Here is a 27,660-nt window from a genome sequence, read left to right on the forward strand (position 1 = left end):
ATATATATATATATATATATATATATATATATAGTTCACTACGTAGTTCACTGTAGGCTTATTTTAGGTGTTAGAGCCATCTTATGTTGTTGGTGTTATTTCATTTGTTAAGCACTAGAGGGAGGAATATGCTACCTGTCATTGTCTCCACACCCATAAAAGCCAGGTGCAAAGGTGCGCAAGGCTGATGAGACAGGACAGAGGCAAATAGTTTTTTGACCGTGTAGCGTTTAAAGTGCAAGCTGTGTTAGAAAGTTAATGGAAGTGCAGGAAGTGTGATTGGAACATTTTTGCATCATCTATGAAATATGGAAACTTGAAATGGAGGCAAGTAATGCATGGAATTTGTAAAAATACAGAAAATAAATGACTGTTTTACAAAAAGAACTGATTAAAGAACACTTATTGGACATGCGTCAAAACAGCTGTCAACTCATCACCTGTGGTGATCGAGCCACAAAGGAAAAGTTTGGTCCCCACATTAAGTCAAAAAGCTGCCTCACTGGAAGCTGAAAGTGGGAAGAAAGGGCCGCGCCCACAAGACAAACTGCCTCATTGATGAAAGACTATGCTGGATTGTTTCTAACTGGAGTCACAATGCTGGATTGGGTCCCGTTGGAAGGTGACCATGCTGGATTGTGGCTAATTGGAGTCACAGGGCTGGATTGGATCTCATCTGAGAAGTGACAACGCTGGATTGGGTCCGGTTGGAGCCAGACGTTGCTGGATTAGGCTGCTGTGGTTGGTGACCTTCAGCTGAAGGATGTTGGAATGACTGAAGCTGTGTGTCCTGGAGGCAGACCGGACATCTGTGCATCAATGCCAGCCAACACAGAGGTATGTGTAGAGCTATCAAACTATTGAATGGCCATTCATGTAAAGTGTGCACACGTACTTAAGCGCTAAAAGGACCGATGCATTGGTGACTGACTGACTGGTTTAAAAAAAAAAAACTGATTAACAAGGATCTATCTGTTTAAAACAATGGAGGAAAACTGTGATCCTGATTCAAAACCTTTGACTGGGACTGATACAGAACTCAAGGCTGGGTCTTCAGATCTAGTCCCGACTGTTATAAAACGTACTATTAAAATGACTGAGAAAGGACTCATGGTAAAAATTGCACATTTGCAAAATGAAAGAAAGTTTCAAATGCGGAAGGCTTCTAAACTTAAAGAGACAATTGTGGGTTTGATGGATGATGATTCTTTTGTTAATGAGGTAAAGGTTACACTTGAAAAATACTGTATATATATTTTTTTGTTAATGATGCTAAAACCCAACATGAAGCTCTGATGAGTTATTTGCCAGAGGATGAGTTTAACAAAACAAGACATATGCTTTAAGGTAAAATTGCTTGGTGTTCATGATTTTAATGCCCTGGTAAATAAGTGGGTGACTTAAAATGAAGGTGTTCAAACAGATAAAAATGGTGTTGACAATGAACAAGTTACTGTAGAACCACACAAAAGTGTTTCTAATGTGGAGTCTAAAAGGTCAAGCAAAAGCAGCAGGTCCTCATCAAGATCTGCAGTGCTGCAAGCCAAGGCAGAAAAGGCTGCACTTGTTGCACGTGCAGATGCTTTAAAGGAGAAACATGCACTTGAAGAAAAAGCTGATCACTTGAGACGACAAATGGAAAACCTTGAAATTGAAGCTGAAATTGTTGCGGCCTCAGCAAAACTTGCAGTGTTTAATGATTCAGAGGGCAGCAGCATTTCTTCAAGCCATCATTCTGATGGAATGGAATCCTACTTAAAAGGGGGATCGGCTGTTAAACCAAAAGGTGACAAAAAGGATCCTGATGAAAAGGGCACATTGGAAAGACTTCCTTCCACATTAGGAAAACATCACATAAATGTGCATTCTTTCTGTGATAAAACGATGGAAAACTGCCAAGTAGCTGACAAAAAGGTTGTTCATGAGCCCACCACCATTGTTGAGGCTCACCACCAACGACTACTTCAGCCTGCTCAACAAACATTACGTCCCATAACTCACACTCAGTCAGACTCTCATGCATCTGGAGATGTCTTTCACCTTCTACAGAAACAAAATGACATGATGGCACTTCTTGTTGAAACTCAAATATCACAGTTTCTACCACAGCGAGAAATTCCTGCAGATCCCCTGCAGTTCAAAACCTTTATGAAAGCATTTGAGCAAGGTGTGGGATCAAAAACAAGGAATCATGATGACCGTTTATATTATCTTGAACAATTCACTTCAGGGCAGCCGAAGGAGTTGGTAAGAAGCTGCCAACATTTGCCTTCAGAAAGAAAATACATTAAAGCCAAGGAACTTCTCAAAGAGCATTTTGGGAATGAATTAAAAATATCTGCTGCCTATATGGACAAAATAAATGCATGGCCTGCTATAAAACCTGAGGACATTAAAGGCCTTTGTGCATATATGCTGTTTTTACAAACTTGTTGCAATGCAATGGAAGAATTGAGATATTTGGATGAACTCAACATGCCAGCTTACATGAAAACAGTTATTCAAAAACTTCCATACAAACTTAAAGAAAAATGGAGAGTGGTGGCATGTGACATTTATGAAAGAAATCATTACAGAGCTGGGTTTAAAAATATTGTTCACTTTATTGAACAAGTGAAAATCATGTCAGATCCTGTTTTTGGTGACATCCAGGATGCAAAAATCAAAGAGAAGTCGCAGGTAAAATCTCTACTGAAGAGGAGCAGCTTTGCAACTACTGTTACTGCACTCGCTAAGCCTTTGACTAACACAAAAAACATTGAAACTCAAACCAGGACACTTGTAGATACATCTGCATCCTGTTTGAAGTGTACACTAAGGCACACACTGGAAGAGTGCCCACAAATGAAAGGGCTGATGCATAAGGAAAAATTAAACTTCTTAAAGGAAAAAGGAGTATGTTTTGGTTGTCTATGTGTTGGACATTTGAGTAAGGACTGCAAAAAGCGCATGTCGTGCAGAGTGTGCAACCAAAACCATCCCAGCCTCCTACACATTAAGCAGGCTGAGAGCAAAACGGAGCATGCCAACCATGACAAAAAAAGAAAAGGTAATTTCTGCATGTAGTCAAACAGGGGCTGGAGCCAGTAATGGGTTTCTTCCCATTTTGCCTGTCAAAGTTAAATGTGCAAAAGGAGATGGAATGATTCAGACTTATGCCTTTCTTGATGCAGGGAGTACAGACAGTTTCTGTTCTGAAACTTTAATGGACAGACTGAAAATCACAGGAAAAAAGACAAAGATCCACTTGCACACTATGGGTCAAAATAGTACAGTGACAAGTTACATTGTAAAAGACTTGGAAATATCTGGGCTCTTGGATAATCAGTTCTTTCAGCTTCCAAATCTTTTCACTCAAAGGAGGATGCCAGTGTCTAGCAACAACATAATTCCTGAAGAGGACATTTCAAAACTTCCTCACCTACAACACATACAAATTCCTCGCATTGATGCCAGCGTTGATTTGTTAATTGGAACAAATGCATCAAGGTTAATGGAACCATGGGAGGTGATCAACAGCAGAGGTGAAGGTCCATATGCAGTAAGAACCCTTTTAGGTTGTGTTGTTAATGGACCTTTACATGGAAACGGGACTAACCAATGTGAGTGTGGCCATATTGCAGTTTCTGTGAACCACATCAAAGTTAACACACTGGAGGAAATATTAATGAATCAATACAAGCAGGATTTCATGGAAAAATTCTCAAATGAAAAAGAAGAAATGTCTGAGGAGGAGAGATGGTTTATGAAAATAATGGAAAAATCTGTCCAATTTGAAGAGGGGCATTATAAACTGAACCTACCTTTCAAAAATGAAAACCTCAGTATGCCCAACAACTTTGCTGTTGCAAAACAACGTGTGAACTTACTAAGGAAAAGATTTCAAAGGGATGAAAATTTCCATGAAGAATACACAAGCTTTCTTTCTGATGTAATAGCAAAGGGGTATGCCATGAAGGTACCTGAACATCAGCTTGAAATATGTGATGGCAGGGTTTGGTATCTGCCTCATCATGGGGTGTTTCATCCACGAAAGAAAACTTTACGAGTTGTGTTTGACTGTAGTGCTGAGTTTAAAGGAGTTTCTCTAAACAGTCAGTTGCTACAAGGACCAAATTTGTCAAGCACTTTATTAGGGAGTCTTAACTAGGCTCAGACAAGAACCCATTGCCATCATGGCTGACATACAAGCAATGTTCCACCAAGTCAGGGTGGCAAATGACCATTGGGACTTCCTAATATTTTTGTGGTGGCCAGGTGGAGATTTAAACCAGGAACCAGTACCTTATCGTATGACGGTGCACATATTTGGTGCTGTTTCGTCTCCAAGCTGCGCATGTTATGCTCTTAGAAAGATTGTTGACGATAACCAGCATAACCTTTCAACAGAGGTAACAGACACAGTTGAAAGAAACTTCTATATAGACAATCTCTTGAAAAGTCTGCCCAAGGAAGAAGTTGAAGTTTCCATGATAAACAGTGTGTCAGAAATCTGCAGATTAGGAGGTTTTAACCTCACAAAGTGGATAAGCAACCACCGCAATGTGCTTCAACATGTTCCAGAAGAGCACAGATCCAAAACAGTTAAAGACTTGGATCTAGATCGAGATAAACTGCCAGTCGAACGGGCTCTGGGTCTGCATTGGTGCACTGAATCAGACACTTTCGGATTCAAATTCAACAAACCATCTATGACAAGGGGCTACAAACATTATTGTGTGAATCCAAAAAAGTTCAATCTGGTCCTATGGACATTCAAAAAAACAAAAAACAAAACAAAGCAAAAAAAATCTAGAAACGTTTCGTCTCTCATCCAAGAGACTTCCTCAGTCTGAGGTGCTGTTTTCAGCTCAGTCTCTTAAATAGCACCTTCACAGAGTGGATCAACCAGTTTGCTGCTGACAACCAAAACCAGCTGATCACATGCTCAAGAAGGACCATCAGCCTAACAATGGCTCATTAGCACACTGATGGCTGTTTACTATTCACAGAGGGCTGAGTGATACTAGCAATCACAGCATTGTAAGAGGGGGACAGTTGAACCCGGAGGCCTCCACCCCTGTTTAATGATGGACGATTTCTTTTCACAAAGATGGCCTCCTTTACTCCTCTCTCAAACCATCGTTCCTCTCTGTCCAGGATGTGAACATCTTCATCCCTGAAAGAGTGACCGCTGGCCTGGAGATGAGTGTAGACCGCAGAGTCCTGGCCTGATGATGTTGATCTTCTGTGCTGGGCCATCCTTTTGGCCAGTGGCTGTTTAGTTTCCCCGATGTAAGACTGATCACAGCCCTCCTGACACTGAACAGCATACACAACATTACTTTGTTTGTGCCGGGGGACTGGATCTTTGGGATGAACCAGTTTTTGCCGTAATGTATTTTGGGGTTTAAAAGCCATTGGGACATTCTGTTTAGAAAATAAACGTCTCAGTTTCTCTGATACCCCCTCAACATACGGAATGACCACTGGTCTGGGTCTCGGTTCCTCCTTTTCACCTGATGGCTGACTGGAGTCCTGTTTGGGTTTCTTCTCTGCTTTCAGGAAGGCCCAGTTAGGATATCCACATTGCTCTAGAGCCTGTTTTGTGTAGGATTTCTCCTTCTGCCTGGCTCCCGAGCTAGTGGGGATGCTGTCTGCTCTGTGGTACAGAGTCCTGATGACTCCTAACTTGTGCTCCAAAGGGTGATGGGAGTCAAACTGCAAATACTGGTCTGTGTGGGTGGGTTTGCGGTACACCTCGGTTTGCAAATGTCCTCTATCAGAGACTGAGACCTCACAGTCCAAGAAAGCCAACTTGCCATTTTTTACATCTTCTCGTGTGAACTTGATGTATTTATCCACAGAGTTGATGTGGTCAGTAAAATGTTGGACTTCCTGAGATTTAATTTTAACCCAGGTGTCGTCAACATACCTGAACCAATGACTTGGTGGTGTCCCTGAAAAGGACGTCAAGGCTCTCTTTTCTACCTCCTCCATGTACAGGTTGGCAACAATAGGAGAAACTGGAGACCCCATAGCACACCCATGTTTCTGCCTATAATATTGCTCCCCATGGGGAGCAATATTATAGGCAGCAATGGAGGAGGTAGAAAAGAGAGCCTTTCATCAAATGAAAAGGAGGAACCCAGACCAGTGGTCATTCCGTATGTTGAGGGAATCTCAGAGAAACTGAGGCGTTTATTTTCTAAACAGAATGTCCCAATGGCTTTTAAACCCCAAAATACATTACGGCAAAGACTGGTTCATCCCAAAGATCCAGTACCTGTCTAAAGCTTTTGACACTGTGGATCATAACATCTTATGTCATAAGCTCTCAGAAATCGGTTTCTCAGAACACACCATTGGTTGGTTCTCTATCTCTCAGATCGGAGGCAATGTGTTCAACATAATGGTACTTCCTCCAGTTATTTAACAGTCAACAATGGTGTACCACAAGTCTAAGTCTTAGGACCCACCCTCTTTACAATCTACATAGGTAATGTAGGTCATAGCCTCCTTGACGCGTCCTTACATTTCTATGCTGATGACACAGTTGTTTATTGTTGAGCTAAAACAGTTGCTAAGGCTTTCCAGCTTTTGCAATCAGCCTTTGACATCATCCAGTCTGATTTGTTTCACCTCAAACTTGTCTTAAATGCCAATAAAACCAAAGGGATGCTTTTTTCAAACAGGAAGTCGGTCCCTGCAGTTTTTCCTCTGATTTTATCCTCAAATGGTGTCCCTATTGAGTTTTTTGATTCTTATAAATATTTGGGTATCTTGGTCAACTCACATCTCTTTTAAGCTCCATGTGGAAAACCTAGTAAAGGAACTGAAAGTTAAACTGGGTTTCTTTTTCAGAAACAGATCCTGTCTAACTCTGAATGCTAGGAAACGCCTTGTATCTGTGACCTTCCTTCCCTCCACTGATTACGGTGACATTATCTACATGAACGCTCCTACAAGCACCCTGCAGATGTTGGATGCTGTCTATCATGGTGCACTAAGATTCATAACTTACTGAGATTATCATACCCACCACTGCACCCTGTATTCATTGGTTAACTGGACATCATTACCTTCACGCAGACTCTCTCACTGGTACATTTTCATCTTTAAATCACTTCTTGGTCTGCTGCCTTCATACATCTCCTCCTACATGTCTCTGCGTGAGTGCAGCTACAGTGTGCGCTCTCAGGACATTATTACCTGCAGTGTTCCCTCAGTGCGGACTGAACTTGGCAAAAGGGCCTTCTCCTATTCCGCTCCTGTTTCCTGGAATATCTTGCAAAAATATCTGAAGCTCTCGACCATGGCCTCTCTAAGTGGCTTTAAGAATCTGTTGGACTCCTGGCAGGGACCAATGCAGACATGTTCCTGTTTTTAGTTTTCTTCATTCACCTTATAATCTAGCTGTTTTTGTTACATTTTTGGCCATCTTATTTGTAAAAAATAAATAAAAATCTGTATGCCTTTTTATTATTGTCTACTGTTGTCGCTGTTGTCCATTATTGTCATCATTAGTCTTTTTAGAATGATTTGTTAAATTAGCTTTATAGAGATCTAGTAGAGTGCTGTACGAATGGGTAAATGAGGACACAGATTGTAGTGTAAAGCGCTTTGAGTGCCTCTATAAGATAGAAAGGCGCTATACAAGTACAGTCCATTTACCATTTATCATTCTTGGTTGAAATCAGGTCTCTCTTGTAAATGAGTCCTCGAGGCTCAATGGGATTAACCTGTCTAAATAAAGGTTGAATGAATGAAAAAAGCTATAAATTTCCACTGAGGTTGTAATATGATGTGTAAGTATGGGATGAGGGCGAATGTGAAGCCACACAGATGTGATGATGATGAAGGGTGGACTCCAACTTCACCTGTCATAATTATTGAGCTACCAGTCAATTTGTACCCTTCACCCCCACCCCACACCCCTTGGATTATTCAGAGTTTGATTTCGTTTCAGGTTTGTTAAGAATGCAAAGTCTCCCCTCTCCACCATTTAGAAGTGCACTGCTGCCATCTTGCAGTAAAGAAACGTCCTTACAAAAACATAAGTCCAGGGCAATTTTTATGTTTTAATCAAGCATTATGCTGATGTTTCGCTGATGTTCCGCTGACAGACTTGATTAATGAATGTTTTCACTTTTCAACATGAGTGTTTTTCTGGACTGGGACTGAACAGAGAATGCAAGTTTCAGGTGCAAGATATTCAAGTGTGTCGGAGTTACACCGTGCAGAAGAACACTGAGTTTTTTTTTTGTTTGTTTGTCCGAGGCAGCGCAGTGTGACAGATCCTAGAAAAAAAAGAAAGAAAAAAAACAAGACAAAACCGAGAAACCACAACAACAAACAACATATATAATGATACTTATAACATCATTAGAAAGTATTTTATACAGTACATGGTAATACAAGATATATTTGATGGCCACCACAACCCAACTGAGTGTGTATCTGATAAACACCCGAATCTAAACACCTTTGTGAGCATGCTTATCACTATAAGGTTTCTCCATAAAAAAAAGTTCAATAGTGGATGTGGGGACCCACAGACCCATCTTCACAGGACATGATGGTAACACAGGGAAGACCGGAACCACAGACACACAGCGGTCCCCAAGCCCAGAACTCCGGGAGTCCCCCAACAGGGACACCTGCACCCCCCAGAGAGAGAAGCAAAGGGAAGCCCCGGGCGATCACCAGCACCCACAATGCAGAGACCCCAGGAGGCTGCAGCGACGAGTCCACAGGCCCCGCCGGCAATCCGCCCCTTCAGAGTGGATCCGGCCATGGACACAAAGCCCCGAGTCCCGAGGTCATACCACCCCCCAACAGAGGCCCGACAGAGCCAGGGCACCCAGGCCCCCGCAGGCAGCCACCAGGGTGTGCCCGCACACACCCCACCACTCAGCCCCAGCTGCTGAGAGCCGCCAATGCACCGGCGGCAGGGGGGCCCACCACCGGAGGGGAGCATGACACACCAAATGGGGGGCCAAAACTGATCCAAGAGAGGGGACCACCTAAAACCCAACCTGAGACAAACAGGCACACAGAGACAGCCCGACAGAGCCTCTGTCGGGCTGTCCATGCGCCCCACCTGCCCAACAGTGACCGCAAGCCGGCCCCAGGCCGGGGGCCAGAGCAGCAGGGAGCAGCAGCCGAGGACGGCCAGCCCAGCACACCAATGCATCCCTAAAGCCCCACACCACAGGCCCGGAGAGGCCCCGGCACGCCACCCATGCACCCCCCCACACACACAGCACCCCCCACCATGAATGCACTGAAGAAGCATATTCACTTGTACATATTGCATACAACGCTGTCTGTAAATGTCCCTATCATCAGACCGGTCAGCAGTTCTGTAATGACCCAAGTATTTCACCTCATCACTGACTTGGAGGATGCTGCCAGACAGAGTGAAGTCAGGGAAAGATAGTTTAGTGTCCTCTTTGCTCCTGACAATCATGATGTTACTCTTTTTTGCATTATATTTAATATCAAACTCCAATCCATAGTGAGAGCAAACCCTTAACAGCTGCTGCAGACCAGCACTATATGGACAAAAGATTACAAGATCGTCAGCATACATCAGGTGGTTGATGGTTCTATTGCCAACCCAACAGCCAGTCCTACAATGATTTAACAGCTTAGATAAATCATCCATATACACGTTAAAAAAGCAAGGAGCCTTGTCGCACACCATTACTCGCATTAAAAGAAGATGATCCAGATTTTCCCATTTTCCCAGAGGTAAGTCGGGCCTCCCTACTTAGGCTGTTACCCCCACGACCCGACCCCGGATAAGTGGAAGAAAATGGATGGAGTGATGGATGGATACAGATTTTCCCCATTTTATACACATAGACTGGTGAGCATACCTATACACTAAGATTCTTAATAGATATTTCGGTACTCCTCTTTCGAGCAATTTGTTAAACAATTTTCCATGATTTACATGATCAAACGCTTATGAGGCATCAATAAAACACATAAAAATTCTGGTATTATGCCTATTGTATAAATCCAAGATCTCCTTGAGAGCAAAAATGTACATATCAGTGCCAAGGTTTGGTTTGAAGCCGAACTGATTATCAGATGTCACAATAAACTTCTCCATTCTATTTAACATAGCCCTCTCCAAGACGTTTGATATAGTACTGGCCAAAGCGATAGGTCGATAGTTGTCTTTGCTATTTATTTTGCCAGCCTTATTATTTACAATAACAGAAGTCATCCTGACTGTTAGCTCAATAACCAGGACAGCTCCAGTTGCTGTCCATGTTGATTTGGCCTCATCACCATGATTTGGAAATGTCATGTGCAGGAAATGACATCCACCTTAGCAACATGAATCAGGAACAGTTTTCTTACTGTGTGTCTGAGGGTTTCGGTTCTTTACTGAAGTATGGAGGTTCTTCTTTGGAAAAGTCGCTCTTCATGGACAGACCGATGGATTCTGGAGACTCTGCTCTCTGTCTGAGGTCCGGACCTCTGAAACACAAACATGTTCTTCAGATTACATTATTTATTCAGTTCCAGTGTGAAACATTCAGGCGGATCTGTTAACTTGATGTTAATGACTTTTTAATTTATGCTGAGTATGTGAAAAATATTCTTAAAAATGTCTTTAGATTTTAAAAATCCCTGCAAGATTTCATATATACGCTTAAAAATATTTATGTTTTCAACAGGTCTGTTTGTGGTGTGCAATACTGCAAGATCTGTCTCGATCCAACAGCATGTAAATAATGGCCAGTATTGCAGATATCGATACCGATCCAGATAACAATACTTTTAATTTATGTGAACACATCATATTGCTAAATCTGAATGTAATTTTGCAACCTTAAAGTATTTTTTCCCAATAGGTATACTAATACTATAGGTAATACCAAAATCCAGCACAGACTCTGGACTAAGTTTATGGGTAAAAAGACTGCTAGGTTGATCCTGATGCATGCTCAATAATTAGGTTTAGGTTTGGTTTATTTGTCATATGCAGAATTAACACAAGGTCAACAATGCAATGAAATACTCAGGATGAGAAGAACCGTCTCGACTCGCCAGAAAACAAAAAAAATATACAAAACAACAACAACAAGAAATGGCAATGCATGCAACAATAATACAAAAACAAGACGCCAAAAGTGAAATGTGAAACTCATCTACAGCAGCATGGTCCTATTAGCAGAGTGGTTCTGTTGGCAGTGAGGTTCTCTTAGCAACATGGCCCTTTCAGCACCATGGATAGCGTTGTGGTCTTGTTAGCAACGTTAGCAAGTCTTGTTAACAGTGCGGTGCTGTTAGCAGCATGATGCTAACCAGTACTAATAGTTTAATACTTGCGGTTGTATTGTTTTACGGCGTGCCACTCCTCCTCATATTAACCAGTTCTTGCTTCAGCCAAGGCTGAATAAGAACACGGTGACAGAGCATCAGTTGGAAGCAGCATAATGAACACAGACAGCCATGGAAAGCTGGCAAAACCACAGTAGATCATTCTGAAAAACTGAAGCTACATATCAATACTACTACCCTGATATCACTCAGTAACGATCCTTACAGCAGTATCGATAATATCAATATTCAGCTTGATCCGCCCATGTCTAAGGCATCTTTCTGATTCATGTAATCAGATTCATGCTTGTCGATGACTCCTAACTGTTTTTAAGTGGCACCTGTTTTTTTCCTATAATTAAAGCTGCCCCCCCCCCCCCACACACACACACACATCCTGCTGTCAGAACAGCACATATGTTTATACCTGAGCACAACAGGAGGCAGTAAAAGAAAAGTAATGTTTATTTATTGGTAAACATTTTCTTCAACCCCCATTTTTTCACGGGAGTTATTTTAATGTTTCCAGGTGCTGAAGACCTTGAAGGGAACACAGAGCTGGGTGGAACCAGAAACCCTGTTTGCTTCATTTGAGTACAACAGTGTTTCTTTGACAATCCTAAAAGTTTTGTTTCAGCCTTGGAGGAACGTTTCCTTTGAGCCTCAATCAGTCAGAAGTCAGCTGAGCTCCTCATCCTGCAGCTGAGGTATTTTATGTCCTCTCTTGGGAATGTAGAAATCCAAACGCAGATGATTTCTTTTATAGTGACTCAATAAAACAAGACTGAGTTTCCTCTTGAAGAGTCTGCGTGTAAAGACACGCACTGTACCACTGGACTCTCAATCAGCAGCCTGTTGGAGCTCAAAGTTTGATCATTTTATGTTTGACTCCAGTTTATTCCTGATGTTTGAATCATCTGCTTGTTGGTCAAACTCTTGACAATAAATGTGTCTGCAGGGAAGCTGTTCGAACCAGAAAAGCAAGAAGTTACTGACATTTTTATACTGTTAAACATCTTTTTAATATGTGCGCTGTAGTGTTTAGTCATTTTGGGCTGAAATTGTCCAACACTTGTGATATTTCTTTTACTTTCCTCTTGTTAAATTCTGTTTTCCTCCTTCACATATCATATATCACCATCAGCATGCTGTGCCTGGTGGTGAACCTTGTCTTTTTAAATTAGGGCGACACTAAACTGATCAACAGGTTGGAACTTTGTAGAAACCACCAGTGACATTTAATTTTAAAGAAATGCATTAAAAACAACAAACTTTGAAACGGTTTAAATGTGTTTTTGAATTATTAATAATTGATGTGAAAACCGACATTTAAAAAGAAGAGGGAAAAATAAGTTTTAAATGTCCAGACTGTATTGGAAGTTCTGTGGTTTTAATGTTGATTCTACTTTCAAAAGAGTTTTATTGAGTTTCTTTGAGCTTCAGATGTTGCTCTGAGTTTAACATTTAAAAACAGGAACAAACTCTTTAAGATTGTCAGTAAATGTTTCTAAAAACACTGGTGAGGTTGTGGGAGTTCAGCTCTGCCAGTTTCCTGCAGTCACAAGATGGTGCCAACAGGTCACACCTGTGGACCATCTCCTTAGAGTTGCATTCGAGTCCAAAAAATCTGATCCGCCCCGGCCCCAGCCCGTAGTCATCCTTTCCGAACCCCACCAGATCCGACATATTAACAGTAATTACAGGTCCGAAGCCAAAAACCGCCGACATTTTTAATTAAGCTTTGACTGCTTCTATTAACAATCGATGGAAGCATGCAGCTGAGTAAAGGGGGCTGAAGATCGGAGCTGAGGAGCTTTTGTCCTTTCATGGACGTTGAAGCACATTAAATCCCTGCTTCTGACTGCATTCTGCATTATTCAGACACGGACCCTGCTCTGACATGTTGGATATTTTGTGATCTCATCTGTTTGGGTCGTCAGCCGTGTGCGTCTGCTGAGTGCCGCGGCTGAATGAACGTCCATTTGGGCTCAAGGATCGCTGCCAGGCAGTAGTCCATCTGAAGCTTAACTGAACTTTTTACCTCTTTCAAGGCCAGTCAGCGTGCAGCTGGTGATAGTATGGCAAGTCATGTTGCCATATAATTGGACCATCAGCTGCGCGCATCCACTGATGCAATCAAAAGCCCGACACCAAACTGGCCCACACATTAAGCACATTATTATGGACCGGCCCGGTCCGAATCTGGGACGGGTGGGGCCTGGCTCCGGGGTTTGGGTTAGAAATGACAGCTTTATGTCTCCTTGATGAGCTGCAGGAGTACAAAAGGCTTCTGCTGCCTACCTGTTCCTGGATTTCCACCATATGACCTTGAGGTCCCTTGTGACTTCTTCAGCTGTCTCCTCACCTTCCAGTCACTTGCCTACATCAACCTGGAGCTTTCCTCAGATGTCTTCCCTTCACTCTGGAACCATTGGATCACCTGCTCCCTCGACAAACCATAAATCCTTCTGGTTCCAGTCCCTCCCCGTGCACGTTGATGAGATTATCACTTGTAAATAAACACTGTTAACTTTTACTGAGTCTTGGAATCAGTTCTCTTCAGTCCATATTCTCTGGGTATTCCATTAATCTTTACAGAGGTCAGTGAAAACGGCCAGACTGGTGCCAAGATTCACAACTAACAGCCTGAATTTCACTTCACCCTGAGGCAAGCAGCCGATTTAATGAACAGGTTGAATTCAGATTTGTTATTTTGGTATATTGTTTAGTCGTGTGTATTTTTTGTCTACTAACGATGAAACAAATTGTCCCTATGGGATAATAAAGATCCTTTAAATACTAAACACTTTAATAAAAATCAAAAGTTAAATACAGTTTTTTTCATCTCTGAGGAGTGATTTGAATCAGGAACAGTTTTCTTACTGTGTGTCCGAAGGTTTCGGTTCTTTACTGAAGTATGGAGGTTCTTCTTTGGAGAAGTCGCTCTTCATGGACAGACAGACGGATTCTGGAGACTCTGCTCTCTGTCCGAGGTCCAGACCTCTGAAACACAAACATGTTCACATCACATCAACCTGTGTGCACATTATACAACCACAGTCAGGGAGTGGCTTGACTTTTGTCGTTTTTACATAAATCATTAAGTCCATCCAGTACAGACCGGCTTCTGGCAGAAGTCTTGCAAACATCACAGTATTTCATTTGTTTGAACTACATTTCTGTCATTTCTTCTATGAACAGAAGTTGCAGTTATTGACATCCACCACATTAGATAAGATAAAAAAAATACCTGTAAATAACTATAATTAAACATGTTTGTAGCTAAACTATGAGCACAGCAGACATCTGGGGGCAGGCCCTGCAGGCTGTACTGGGGGTAAAGGATGACCCTCTTGTTATTTGAATCACAACATTAATCTGTTGAAGAAAATCTGAAGTCAAGCTGCTGCACATCAGAAGGTTTCATGTTTGCCACAGATCATCTAGTAGAAGAACACCAGAGACGTCTCAGTTAAAGGCGTTAAACACCTCTGTGGTCTTACGTTGTGTCTGAGGGTCCAGGTCCAGTCCTGAAGTCTGGAGGTGTGGACTGCTCCGTCTTCAGATGAAGAGTCTCCGCTCGCTGCTCCTCTTCCTCCACACAATGGTCCATGTTCTGTCCTTCAGTCAGCCTGGGAGGGAAACAGTATGTGGGAGGTCAGTTTTCTGCAGAGTTCCAAGATGGCGTCCAGTCAATCACACCTGCGACCCATTCCCCTGATGATGAGCCAGGAGGACATAAGGCTGCAGAAGAGCTCTGCTCCCACTGGAGCGTTACGTACTGGTATTTGTGCTTCCAGCCTCTACGTGTGAATAACTGCAATAGTTGAACTCACCTTGTGCTTTCTCCGTGTTCAGCCTCCTCCCCTGAGCTCCACTGGATCCTGGACTCCTCAGAGGAAAACCTGAATTCCTTGTGGACCTCCTCAGCTGTCTCCCCTCCTTCCCACCACTTGTCACTCTCCTCCTTCGTGCTGGAATCCTTGTGGACCTTCTTCTCCCTGGCTCCGTCTCATAACACCAGCTGTAAGGATGTAACCTGCATCTCTTGGGACTCCACCTTCCTGACCTCCCTCCTTGTTCCTCAGGGTGCCAGAACCCCCCTTCTTGATATTTTGTACTGTAAATAAAACACTGTTAACTTTTCTACGTTTCCAGTCTGTCTTGCTTCTGTCCACAGTTCCCAGTGTTCGTTACGCAGCAACACTGTGAGCTCATAAAGAACAGATCAGGACAAGTGTGAGAAAAAGCTTCACTTCCTGCTTCGTCACTTTGAGTTCAGCTCACAGAGAAGAAGAGGTTCTGTCAGAGAAATGAGACGTTTCCTGTGAAGAGTCTCACTGAGCTTGTGACGACAGAAACATCTGGATGAGCTGTCAGTCTGCAGCTGGGAGCAGCTTTGTGTACAGTGTGGACTTCCACACATCAGTTGCTGCTTCTGTTCATCAGTCCAGCTGCTGAGCAGAGAATCACAGCCCGGACAGGAAAACAGCTGGTTCTCATGAGTCCAACAGCTGGACACAGATCAGAGCAGCTCCTGCAGGTTTGGATCAAAACACGAAACCACAGAAGAACCAGAAGAATCAGAAGGCTGTTGGGTTAACACTCACCCTGAATCTTTACTTTTCTTTCTTCTGATCTGCTCCGTGCAGAGAAAATGGAGACGGCCTGAACACTTTCACTTTCATTTCTCCTCCTCTTCCTCAGGAGAAACGCCCCAAATCTAACAACATCTGGCTCCTCACTTTACTACACTTATTATTTTACAGTCGTTAAAGAGGGGCACGAGCTGATCAGTGTATGGACCAGAAACAATTAAATTAATCTATTCACCCTTTATTAATAATAATAATTATTATAATAATAATGATCAGACCTGAGTCACTGAAGTATCATCTGTTAATTAAAGATAATTATAAACCAAAATAAATGAATATTCAATCAAAGGAAACCAACTTTGTCTTTGAAGTTTAATTTAAAAAATAATCAAACTAAGAATCATCAACAATAATAACTTGAACATTTAACTGTTACATCAAATTTTCTGGGTCTGTCTCTGGTTCTGTTGCTGTCAAACCTTAATTGTGGCTGAAATTATTAAAAACTGAAAGAATTAAAAATTATCAAAGAAATAGTGTTGGAGATTATTTTAATATAACGTGAACATTTCCGTCCCCTTGTGGTGATAAATATATAGTTTGTGTTACAGAAAAAAGATACAAATCAAAATGATCTGGAATAGTGTTTGAAGAGACTATTGTCTATTTAACGGTGATATTAAATTAAACCTGAGTTTACAAACATGTAATTATGAACAAGTAAGTCCAAATTTAAAAAGATATAAAAAAAACAATAACTGAAATAAAAACATCTGCTTTTCTTCTTGTTGCACAACTTTTTATTTTTATCTTTTCTGTGTTTCCCTCAGAAGCAACTTCTTTATCATTTCATGTGGTGTTTGAAAACATTTTTAATTTGATCAGACATTTCTGTAATTTAATCCACGTTCAGAGTGAAGTTTGTTTCCAGATGTTTCCAGGTTCTCAACTTGGTGGACTTTGATGGTGGCTGGAGTTTTTTCTAAGCAGCTCATTCCTCCATCATCATTTCTGCTAAATGAAATAAAACACACTCAGTGAAGTACAAGTACTATGAAAGTATTTGTAAATAATTCACAGGTACAGGATATATTTACCCCTCGGGGTTGAGTGCTTCAGTCTCCTGTTTCTGATCCGTAGACACGACCTCGAGCTGATGTGGTTGTTCTACTTTCTTATGCTGCTGAGAAACAAAACAAGTTTTCAGGAAACCAGAACACTTGAAATCAAAATTAAAGTCTGAAGAGTTTGTCCAACTCGTCCTCAGTCACCAATCCAAGTGGCGAGCAGAAAAACTGCACTGAGTGGCTGTCAGAGATTTTTCTAAAAACATCTGGGACGTTCTTCTAGATGTTTCATGTTTTGCTTCTACAGGACCCGTTCATATCTTGAACATTTTCAGGTGTTTGATCATATGGATGTAAAATCCATCCATTCCTTATCTTCCTCTTGTTCTGGAGTCAGGTCTCGGGGCAGCAGCTTGAGCAGACGTCTCTCCACAGCCACCTCTTCCTGCTCTTCTGGGAGGACTCCAAGACGTCCTCAGGCCAGATGAGAGACAGCGTCTCTGCAGTGTGTCCTGGGTCTTCCCCGGGGTCTCCTCCCTGTCGGACGTGTTCAGGGAGCATCCTTACCAGATGCCTCAACCACCTCCACTGACTCCTCTCAATGTGGAGGAGCAACAGCTCTACTCCGACTCTTTGACCATCTGTATCCACAATTTCCTTCTTTTGGTCACCGCCCAGAGTTCGTGGCCATCGGTGAGAAGAACATAGACCAGCTGGTAACAGAGAGCTTCTCCTTGCAGCTCAGTTCTCTCTTCACCACAATGGACCAGCACAGAGTACGCAATACCGTGGACGCTACTCTGATCTGTCGATCTCATGGTCCATACTTCCTCACTTAAAAACTAAACCCAAAGATATTTGAACTCCTGCACTTGCGCAGCACCTCAGTCCCATTCTGGAGAGGGCAGTCTACCCTTTTCTGATTTGGAGGTGCTGATCCTCATCCCAGCTGCTTCAAACTCGGCTTCAAACCACTTCAGAGAGAGCTGAAGATCACGGCACGATGACACCAACAGGACCACATCATCTGCAAACAGCAGAGCTGAAATCCTGAGGCCACTGGACCAGACCCCCTCCACCCCCTGGCTGCACTGAGAAACTCTGTCCTTTAAGGTTATGAACAGAATCGGTGACAATGGACAAAATGCACAATTTAATTTGCATAAAATAAAAGTAAATATGAGGTAAAGCTCAATATTTACAAATGTTTTTACCTTGATAACTTTGTTGCAGAAGCACGGCATCATGCTCATAAATGCAGCCACCAGAATACAACCCAGCACCAAAGCTATACTTTGACCTGGAACTGGACAATTAAACACAAATATGTCGGCATAATTAGTAAAAAAAAAAAAAAGAAAAGTACTCAGTAATTTCAGTATTTTATCTGAGCGTTAACAATAAAATTCATGTTCGGTTAAAAAAAACAACCTCACAGGTTTTGTTGCTATTTTTTAAATAAAAATGTAAAAGTCATACAAATGTATCGCAAACAATCTCAGGAATTAAAACTATATACAAATTACACATTTTGTACAAATATAGAAAGGTCAAAGGTCAACTGGAGGTACAGATGCCTTTGAAAAAAAGCACTGAGAAATCAAAGCACGTTAGTGCTAATTCACTGCATTTTTAATTATTATCACAGTAATGAAGTTAAAGAGTCATCAGAGCATCGGAGCGTGAAAATGTATTAATTTTTGTGTGTCTGTCAGTAAAATGTCTTACGATCCATGCGAGCAGGAAAGCACAGTTTATAAAGAGAACAGAATATTTGAGAGAGAGCATAAGTTTCGAGTCCAAGCATTACAAGTTTTGAGAACAAATAGATGAATTCCTGCTTTCAAACACAAAATGTGCGTTGTCTGTTAACGGCATGATAATTCTTCCATGTTCTTCCTGAAGGTCAACACCCCAAAACTAACAAGAACTGGCTCCTCACTTATTATTTTGCACTTGTTAAAGCGGACCAGCTGGTCAGTTTATTGACCAGAAACAACTAAATTAATATATTCACCCTTTTAATAATAATAACCATCATCATCAGACCTCAGTAACTGAAGTATAATCTGTTAATTACTGGGAGTTCTATACCATAATAAATTAATATTCAATCAAAGGAGACCAATTTTGTTTTTGAAGTTTTATTACAAAAATGATTAATTCAACTAAAAATCGTCAACAATAATAAACAAAATCAAACAACATAAATGATAATAATTTCTAGAATAATTTTTTTAAATGTAATTACTCAAATAAAAATGAATAATCTAAACAATAATTAATCAATCAAGGCTTAATTTTCTTTTATCTAAGGCAAAATTAACTCTTTGAGCAGGGATTTCCAGAAATGTAAACCTAGTGAGCGCCTCGTGCCGACTGACACACCTGACTCTGTCTCAATGTGGAAAACTTTGTGTGAAAGTAAATCTATTTATTTCATCTATAATCGTTCCACCATGTACCACATGTGCTGCGAATGATAAACATTGACCTATAAACAAATAGATCATCATAAATATTTATTATTTTACCTTAATGTATTTATTTAATTAATTTAATTGATATAATATATTTATCTAGAGATAAATATATTGAGTTTGCTTCAGAGTTGATATCATGAGTTGATTACTATTTTTTGTTTTGTTTTTTGTTACTTCCGCTCGCGCTCCCTCACGTGTTTAATGCGGTTCGTTGTGGCTGACTGCGGGAAGCCCTATGTTATTTGTTATAATGATTGATGATATGTTTAGTAAAATAGACAAAGCTTTCGGAGTGTCATTATTTGCAGATGATGGTCTTATTTGGAAAAGGGGAAAAAATTTAGAATTTATAAATAAGAAAATGCAAGAGGCAATACATAATGTTGAAGATTGGGCCTTAAAATGGGGTTTTAGAGTGTCAATATCTAAATCCAAGTTTATTACTTTTACTAATAGGAAAATAAATGCTAATATAAATCTTAAATTATATGAGGAAGATGTAGAAAAGATAGATCAGATTAAATATTTAGGAGTCTGGTTTGACAAAAAACTTACATGGAAAATACATGTAAGGAAAATAGTTGAGAAAAGTAAAAAAATTTTAAATATAATGAGATGTTTAAGAGGTAAAGATTGGGGAGCTAGTGGGAAAGTATTAAAAACGATATACATAGGACTAATCAGGTCAGTAATTGATTATGGATGTGTTGTATATAGTTCAGCGTCTAACAGTTTATTAAAAGAAATTGATAGAATCCAATATCAGGCCTTAAGAATTTGCTGTGGAGCAATGAAAACAACCCCAGTATCAGCCTTACAAGTTGAAATGGGTGAGATGCCATTAGAAATCAGAAGGAAACAACTAGCCATTAATTATTGGGCAAATATTAAAGGCCATAAGGAAAACTATCCTCCAAATATTACATTACAACCTTGTCAAGAAAAAGTAAAAAATACAAAAATTAATAGTTTTGGATGGATTATAAATAATGAGATAAGTGAGCTAGGAATAAGTCATTATTTAATTAGTCCTGTGGTGAATATTCCTGAAAATCCACCTTGGTTAACTGAAAATCCTGAAGTCGATTTAAGATTATTGGAAAAAGGCAGACAAATAGAAAAAAAAGAGGTCGAAAGGTATGTAAATAATGAATATGCTGAATTTCTACAAATATATACGGATGCTTCTAAAATGTTAAATGATAAAATTGGAATAGCATTTATAGTTCCGGACTTAAATATTATGAAAAATAAAAGAGTAACAGACAGAATGACAGTCTATACAGGTGAGCTAATGGCTATTTTAATGGCTCTAGAATGGTGTGAAGAAACGAGAAAGAAGGAAATATTGATTTGTTCAGATTCAAGTAGTGCATTAATAAGTATTTTAGAACAGAATTCAGATACAAGACAAGATATCATATTGAATATTGGTCAATTAATTTTTAGAATCAAAGAGTTTGGATCCAGGGTAAAGTTGATTTGGATTCCTGCTCATATTGGAATAATAGGAAATGAATTGGCGGATCAATTTGCTAAAAGTGCAACGAAAAGGGATAAGGTTGAAGTAAATATGAAAATAAGCAGAAATGAAATCAAAAGTATAAGTAAAATATATTTTAAAAAGAAATGGCAGGAATTATGGGATGGAGAAGAAAAGGCAAGATTTTATTATAGCATCCAAAGGAAAGTAGGGGAATGTAGGGAAGGAAATAGAAATAGAAGAGAAGAGGATATTATATCTAGACTAAGATTTGGGCATACGGGGCTGAATAGTACGCTGAAAATAATTAATAAACATAGTACAGGTTTGTGTAATTTTTGTGGAGAGTCAGAAACGGTGCAGCATATTCTTCTAGAATGTAGTAAATACAGCCGGGAAAGAGAGTTGTTAATTAGAGAGATGAATAGTAATAAAATCAATTTAGATGTTAAAAATTTGCTGCAAAGATCTTCTGAAAATATAATTTTTAACAGCATATTTAGGTTTCTCAAGATGTCAGGCATTATGGGGAGAATATAATGATAGGACATCTAATCTATACTCCAGTCTGGAAGGTGGCGGTAATGCACCTATAAGTTGTTTGCCAACCGCCATTAAACATAAAAGAAGAAGAAGAAGAAGACTGCGGGAAGCAGCGCCCCCGTGTGGTCGTCCCTTTGCCCCTCCAGCGGTCTGACAAAGCTAAAGACACCGAGGTGCCCTGCCTGCCAGCGGTGGGAAGGTTCAACAGGAAGAAACGTACATCTGTATTTGTCCTGTCAAAGTAATTAAGATGAAAAGGGAGACATGTTGAAACTTCGCAGGTAAGTCCCGTCCATCCGGCTTCACCTCAGCTTTGTTAGCTTAGCTCAATGTGACTCCGTGGGTTCTGCGCTCACCGAACTCAGTTCAAATATACACATAATTCAGTCAAACGGCCTTAACTCTGTAATTATCAACAAAAACCGCTTTACCAAACGTTTTTATAAGATAATACATTATGCTTCGCGATTCGGCTTGTAGCTTTCATCATAAAGGACTCTTTATTTATGTCAGTCCAGTTGTAGTTGGCTAAAAGTAGTTTATTTCCAGTTGGGCTAAGATCATTTGGACGTTCTTGTAGTTGTGTTTTTGCTGCTCGTACCTACTTTAAGAAACATATGTTTATTATTGCTGCATATAATGACAAGACGTCTGGTACGAGAAGAATGCTGACTTTCTCCCTAACCTAACTAATCTACCAGGTAAATTGTAGGTGATGTCAATGTGTGACTAAAGATTACAGTTTTAACTCGTTTGTTTACATCTGTATGTACATGTGTCATGGACAGACCATCAGGGTCTGTATTTACATCTTGCTGTCACTGAGGAAGGACAGCCTTTATAAATATAATAATTACTATTTATAGTAGTTTTGTTAACCCATTAATTGTTCATATGGTGGCATGCAATCATCTGCTCTTACAGTTTGTTTCATTTATGCTTTGGTTTCTGGACCATTTTGATTTTTTTCTCAGATTATTATACAAATAATAATGATGTTTCCACAGGGCCTGTAAAATGAACGACGGACCCTTGAGCTGAGGATTATTTTTAGACCTCGTCGTCAAACAACCCTGCTGGGGGCAAGGCTAGGTCAGTGTTGGTGTGGCCAGTAGAGGACCGGGAGGACACATCTCAGGACCATGGCTTCACCATTTGTGCCTGTCCCGGTCCCGATGGACAAACCCTTGTTGGGTGGTAAAAACAAGCCGAGACGGCCACAGCGAGCTGCGTCTCTTGGAAGCGTCTCGGGCAGCTTGGAGTCCTCGTCCTCTGTTGCCCGGGAGGAATATGACAGAAACTCTCAGCGTCAGTCCCGCTGCAAAGACCGAGCCGGACGCAGCCGGACGCCGCCCCTGCAGAGCTCTGTGGCACAGGCCAGGCTGAACGGGTCCCTGGAGACCTCGGTGGCGTACTCCACCTGCCCTCGGTCCATATCTGATCCTGCTGGGAGCCAGCAGGTAGAGGAGAGGCCCATCACCCCGACCGTGCTGGGATACGAGGTCATGGAGGAGAGAGCCAAGTTCACGGTAAAAAAAAAAAAAAAGCACAAAGAACTGATTCATTCTCACAAAACATCACCTAATCTGATTATAAATCACACAGGAGACCAGATTACATGATGAAATGTGAACTTATTGTGACGTTTCTGCTGCAGGTTTATAAGATCCTGGTGAGGAAGACCCGCGATGAAAGCTGGGTCGTGTTCAGGCGGTACACAGACTTCTCCAGACTCAACGACAAGGTACCAAAAAGTAAAACCATGTCAAGGCTATCGGAAGCTCCGCTTGTCTTATCACGCTGCAGTGTTTGCCGACTCTTTGGTATCGGTGGTTATCAGGTTGCTTTGTGTTGGAGTCCATTGTGGGGCACAAAGAGGCTTTCTGCTGCTCCGAGGCCTGGGCCACTAGGTGAGAGGTCCTGTCACGCTTCTGCAGAACTGTTTGTCACTAATCACTAGAGCATGAAAACATGGAGCCATTTATTGGTCGTTCATGTGGAAAAATGTTGTAAAACACAGCTGATATAGCAGAGATGTTACGGACTGTGGACATTATTCCTGTTTAATCAAACAGAGCAAAAGGAAAGACAAAGTAAAAAAATCAGTATTTAAAATCAGTTTTCACTGTCCAGACGGGAACGTTGCTGTCACTTTGTTAGATTCTGGGTGATTGGCTTCATTTAGCAGATTGTGTATTCTCAGCTCAGAGGCGGTTTTTGATCCCCCCCATTATGGAGCAAAGAGGGGGATTAGAAATACCTTCTGTTTGTCCGTCCACGTTGTGAGCACAATAACTCGAAAAATAAGTGAGTTACCAATTTCCATTTTGGTGTGTGGCTGCATCTAGGCACAAGAAAGTTTCCTTTCGAAAACTGTGTTCCCACATTAAAATCCAAGATGGCCACCACATCAAAATCCATATATGTGTGTAAACTGGCCATCCCCATCATCTGAGGAAATTATGCTTTCTAGCTTTTATTTTGCTTAAACGTATAATTCCTCAAATGATTGGGATGGCTGAAGATTAATCTATGGGGGCCAAGGCCGCCATTGGCCACCCCCTGGCTCCACCACTGCACCTGGCGGTGGATAAAAATGCTTCTTGTCTCTCAAAAGACAAAAGTTAAATAAATCATCATGCCTTTAACCAACACTGCTTCTTAAATAAAGCACGTCTTTATGATTACTGCGTAACAGCTGGACTGAACACCTACTTAATATTACACATCAGATGAGTTTAGGTTTTAAACTTTTATACTTTAAGACTTTATCTATAGTAGAGGGCTGTGTGTGAGTACTAGCATGCTGTATGAATGTGTGTGTAGGGATGTTATGTTTTCTAAAAATGGAACCCAAAAGCAACATGTAGCGATTAAAAAGCAGTGGACCTAAAATAGACCCTTGAGGGTTACCTACAACAATACAAGCAATTAAAACAACCTTATAATAAAACAATAAAACCAAGGTGCCATATAAAACAAGGTAAAAAACTGAACATTAACATTTTTTCTTAGATTTTTCTATTGACTTCATCAAATGTTTAAAACCCCTTAAAAATTAAAGTGGCCAGCTTCAGTTCTTGTTGTAAGGTGTTCCAGGTTACAGGAGCAGAGTAAAAAAGGCCTTTTTACTGAGGTCACTCTGCACTGAGGGGACACTGCAGGTAATGATGGCCTGAGAGCGCACGCTGTAACTCCACTTATGATGTGACATGGGAGGAGATATAAGAAGGCAGCAGACCAAGGAGGGATTTATAGATGAAAATGAACCAGTGTGAGAGTGTGTGACGTTAATGACCAACTGGAGTACAGGGTGCAGTGATGGGTACTGCAGTTACAACCAGTTAATCTTAGCACGCCATGGTAGATAGCATCCAACCTCTGCAAGCAGCTGGCAGGGACATTCATTTAAACATAAGCTGCTTTTCCACTGACGTGACTTTTATCAGTTTGCATCGACTCGGCATCGGCCATTAGTGTCCCCTTTCCCTGTTCCTGTTCGGTTAATGAAACCAATCTTAGCTGTGGTTCCAAGTGAGCTGAGCAAACCATCATGGGCAAACTGCAGCCAGTGATTGGCAAACTGTTGCCAATGTGGCGACTGTCAGGGGAATTTTGGTCAAGGTCTAGGATGTTTATTACTAAATAATGTTAAATTACCAGAGAGAGCTGGATGATTTGAGGCTGCAGGTACAGCCGGTACTTCAAGGTCACCTCTGAGTGCGTGAGCTTGGAGGAGCTGGTAAATGATATAGAAACAATTCACGCGCACCGTCCGTGTCAGATTATCGCGACTGGGCTCCAAGCATTTAACTTGGTACATCTGTGTAATCCTGTTGTGACCGTCTGTCCTTGCAAGTAACACTCTGTGAAATCTCTTGTCGTCATGTGGCTTCTTTTAGTAATTGAGATGAATATCGTAGATGATATTTTTATCCAACAGCGACCTTGTCGCTATATTTTGCGAGTTTCCAGACAATTCTAGCAACTTTTTCCAGTGTTGAGACTTTTGGTGACTTTTAGAGGCTGTGGGTTAAGGCACTAATCATTCAGCAGTCACTGTCCTTTACGAACAGCGAGTGCTGCCGTAAGCCCCGCCCCCTCCCAAAGCTCTGACAGATGAGCCCACCCACAGAGTGGGAGACACACTTTCAAAGGAGACACACCTACACCTGAGTAGAACCGAATAGAAACGAGGAGATCAGAATTATACTTGGTCATAAAGAAGCAGCTAATGTCACCATAATCGATGGCTGGTAAAAAAAAAAAAAAAAAAAAGTGGCAGCTACAAGCCATTTCCTGGAGTTCACCTAAACGAGATCTATTTTTGAAAAATAAACCGTTTCAATTTTCGTTTCTTTAACTGGTTTTTAATATGAGGCTTAAAAGAGAGTACATCAATTAAAATTCCCAAGTTGTTTGTAAGAATCTACTAACTCAATAGGAACACCAGGTGTGGCTGAGATAGGAAGAAGAACCAACTTTCTGTTTGAAAACAACATCCCTTTGGTTTAATCAGCATTTAGCACCAGTTTGAGACAGAACAAGTCTGACTGTAGAAGCTGGAAAACCTTGTCAGTTGTTAGCTCGACAATAAACAATTGTATCATCAGCATAGAGATGTAAAGAGGCGTCTGGAATGTTTTGATCCACGTTACTTACAAAAATTGCAAAAAGGATGGGTCCTAAATCTGAGCCTTGTGGTACACCATTGGTGACCATTAAATACTAGGCAACAGACCACTGTGTTGAACACGTACCCTTCAACCAGAGATTGTTAGAAAACCAGCTGACAATATCATATATTTCTGCTGAAATAAACAAGCAATGCAAACTTGATGTCAAGGATTTTAACATTTTTTGCTAAGTTGTCCAACACTGGAAAATATGTGTCACATGTTGCACAGCTTGTTTTCATATCACACCCATCTTTAAACGCACTGGGCAGCTGAGGATGGAATTTCAGCTCCTGTTTTCTCTTGTTAAAGCTCCGACTCCTAAAGAGGCCAGAGATAATGGGAAACATTTGAGGAGTGGCGACAGACGTTTGTTCTGAGCAGTGGTGTCAGTATGAACTGTTCTGTTGTTTTGTCTTCTGCTGCATTATGTAGGAGTGACTGCGCTGCTCATTCCCCACTCTGTGTGTTCATTCCAGCTGAAAGAAATGTTTCCCGGCTTCCGGCTTTCTCTGCCCCCTAAGAGGTGGTTTAAAGACAACTATGACAGCGACTTCTTAGAAGACCGACAGATGGGCCTCCAGGCGTTTCTGCAAAACCTGGTTGCACACAAGGACATCTCCAACTGGTGCATAACACACACCAAACTGTGGTTTTAATGTTATCAGCTGCTTTATAATTGATTATTTCTAAAGTTAGGTCATTCAGAGGGTAACAACATGCTCCTGGAGCGTAGAAGAATCCCAACCACTGACTGACACAGTTTGTTTAGTTCAACGGTTCCCACAGATTTACGTTTCAGTGTCTTCTCTTTCCTACAGCCTGACTGTGAGGGAGTTCCTGTGTCTCGATGATCCACCGGGGCCTTTTGATAGTCTCGAGGAGAGCAGGGTGAGTGAAGATATGCTGTGTGAAGAACTCTGTGAGAAGGTCTGTGATGTTTTTGTCAATGAGGATTTTACCTTCTGCTTGTTTTGTAATTGTGATGATTTGAAAAATTATTGAGACACCGACTTCCATTTTGGTGTGGCTGCATTTCTGTAAGTAATGTGGGTCAGAACATTCCAGACGCCTCCTTACATCTCTGTTCTGACGATACAATTGTTTACTGTCGAGCTAACAACTGATGAGGTTTTCAGCTCCTCCAGCATCTGACATCATTCAGACTTGTTCCGTCTCAAACTGGCCAAAAACCACCTCTGAGCTGAGAACAATACGTAATCTGGTAACTGAACTTTGGCATTAAAAAGTTCACTATCAAACACCCTGTTGCCACGTCAAAATCCAAGATGGCCGCCACCATCTATAAATATGCAAACTGGCCAACCCAGTGTTTTGTGGAAACTATACCTTTGAGTATAATAAAAACTAGAACAGTTTCATTAAATGATTGGGGTGGCTGAAGAATACTCTGGTGACCAAGGCCACCATTGCACAGTGTAACTCCTCCACAGTGCAACTCCTTCACAGTGCAACTCCTTCACAGTG

General features: G+C 41.1%; 2 protein-coding genes across 2 annotated transcripts in view; one reads left to right on the forward strand and one right to left on the reverse strand.

Moving 5' to 3' along the window:
* LOC119426836 (NACHT, LRR and PYD domains-containing protein 12-like) overlaps window positions 1-15,035 on the reverse strand; it is a 59,032-nt gene extending 43,997 nt beyond the window's left edge. Inside the window, exons 1-4 of the mRNA XM_037694419.1 lie at window positions 15,025-15,035; window positions 14,826-14,954; window positions 14,206-14,325; window positions 10,357-10,476 (exon numbers count right to left, since the gene is read on the reverse strand). Of these exons, the coding sequence (XP_037550347.1) occupies window positions 10,357-10,476; window positions 14,206-14,325; window positions 14,826-14,954; window positions 15,025-15,035 (380 nt within the window). The remainder of the gene's footprint in view (window positions 1-10,356; window positions 10,477-14,205; window positions 14,326-14,825; window positions 14,955-15,024) is intronic.
* A 6,603-nt stretch (window positions 15,036-21,638) lies between these two features.
* The window catches only part of snx16 (sorting nexin 16), a 9,108-nt gene continuing 3,086 nt past the window's right edge, over window positions 21,639-27,660 (forward strand). The window contains exons 1-5 of the mRNA XM_037694420.1: window positions 21,639-21,777; window positions 22,504-23,025; window positions 23,154-23,240; window positions 26,652-26,800; window positions 26,994-27,063. Of these exons, the coding sequence (XP_037550348.1) occupies window positions 22,639-23,025; window positions 23,154-23,240; window positions 26,652-26,800; window positions 26,994-27,063 (693 nt within the window). The 5' untranslated portion in view covers window positions 21,639-21,777; window positions 22,504-22,638. The remainder of the gene's footprint in view (window positions 21,778-22,503; window positions 23,026-23,153; window positions 23,241-26,651; window positions 26,801-26,993; window positions 27,064-27,660) is intronic.

This window comes from Nematolebias whitei, chromosome 20, assembly GCF_014905685.2.
Source record: "Nematolebias whitei isolate Nwh7 chromosome 20, NemWhi1, whole genome shotgun sequence".
NCBI lineage: Eukaryota > Metazoa > Chordata > Actinopteri > Cyprinodontiformes > Rivulidae > Nematolebias > Nematolebias whitei.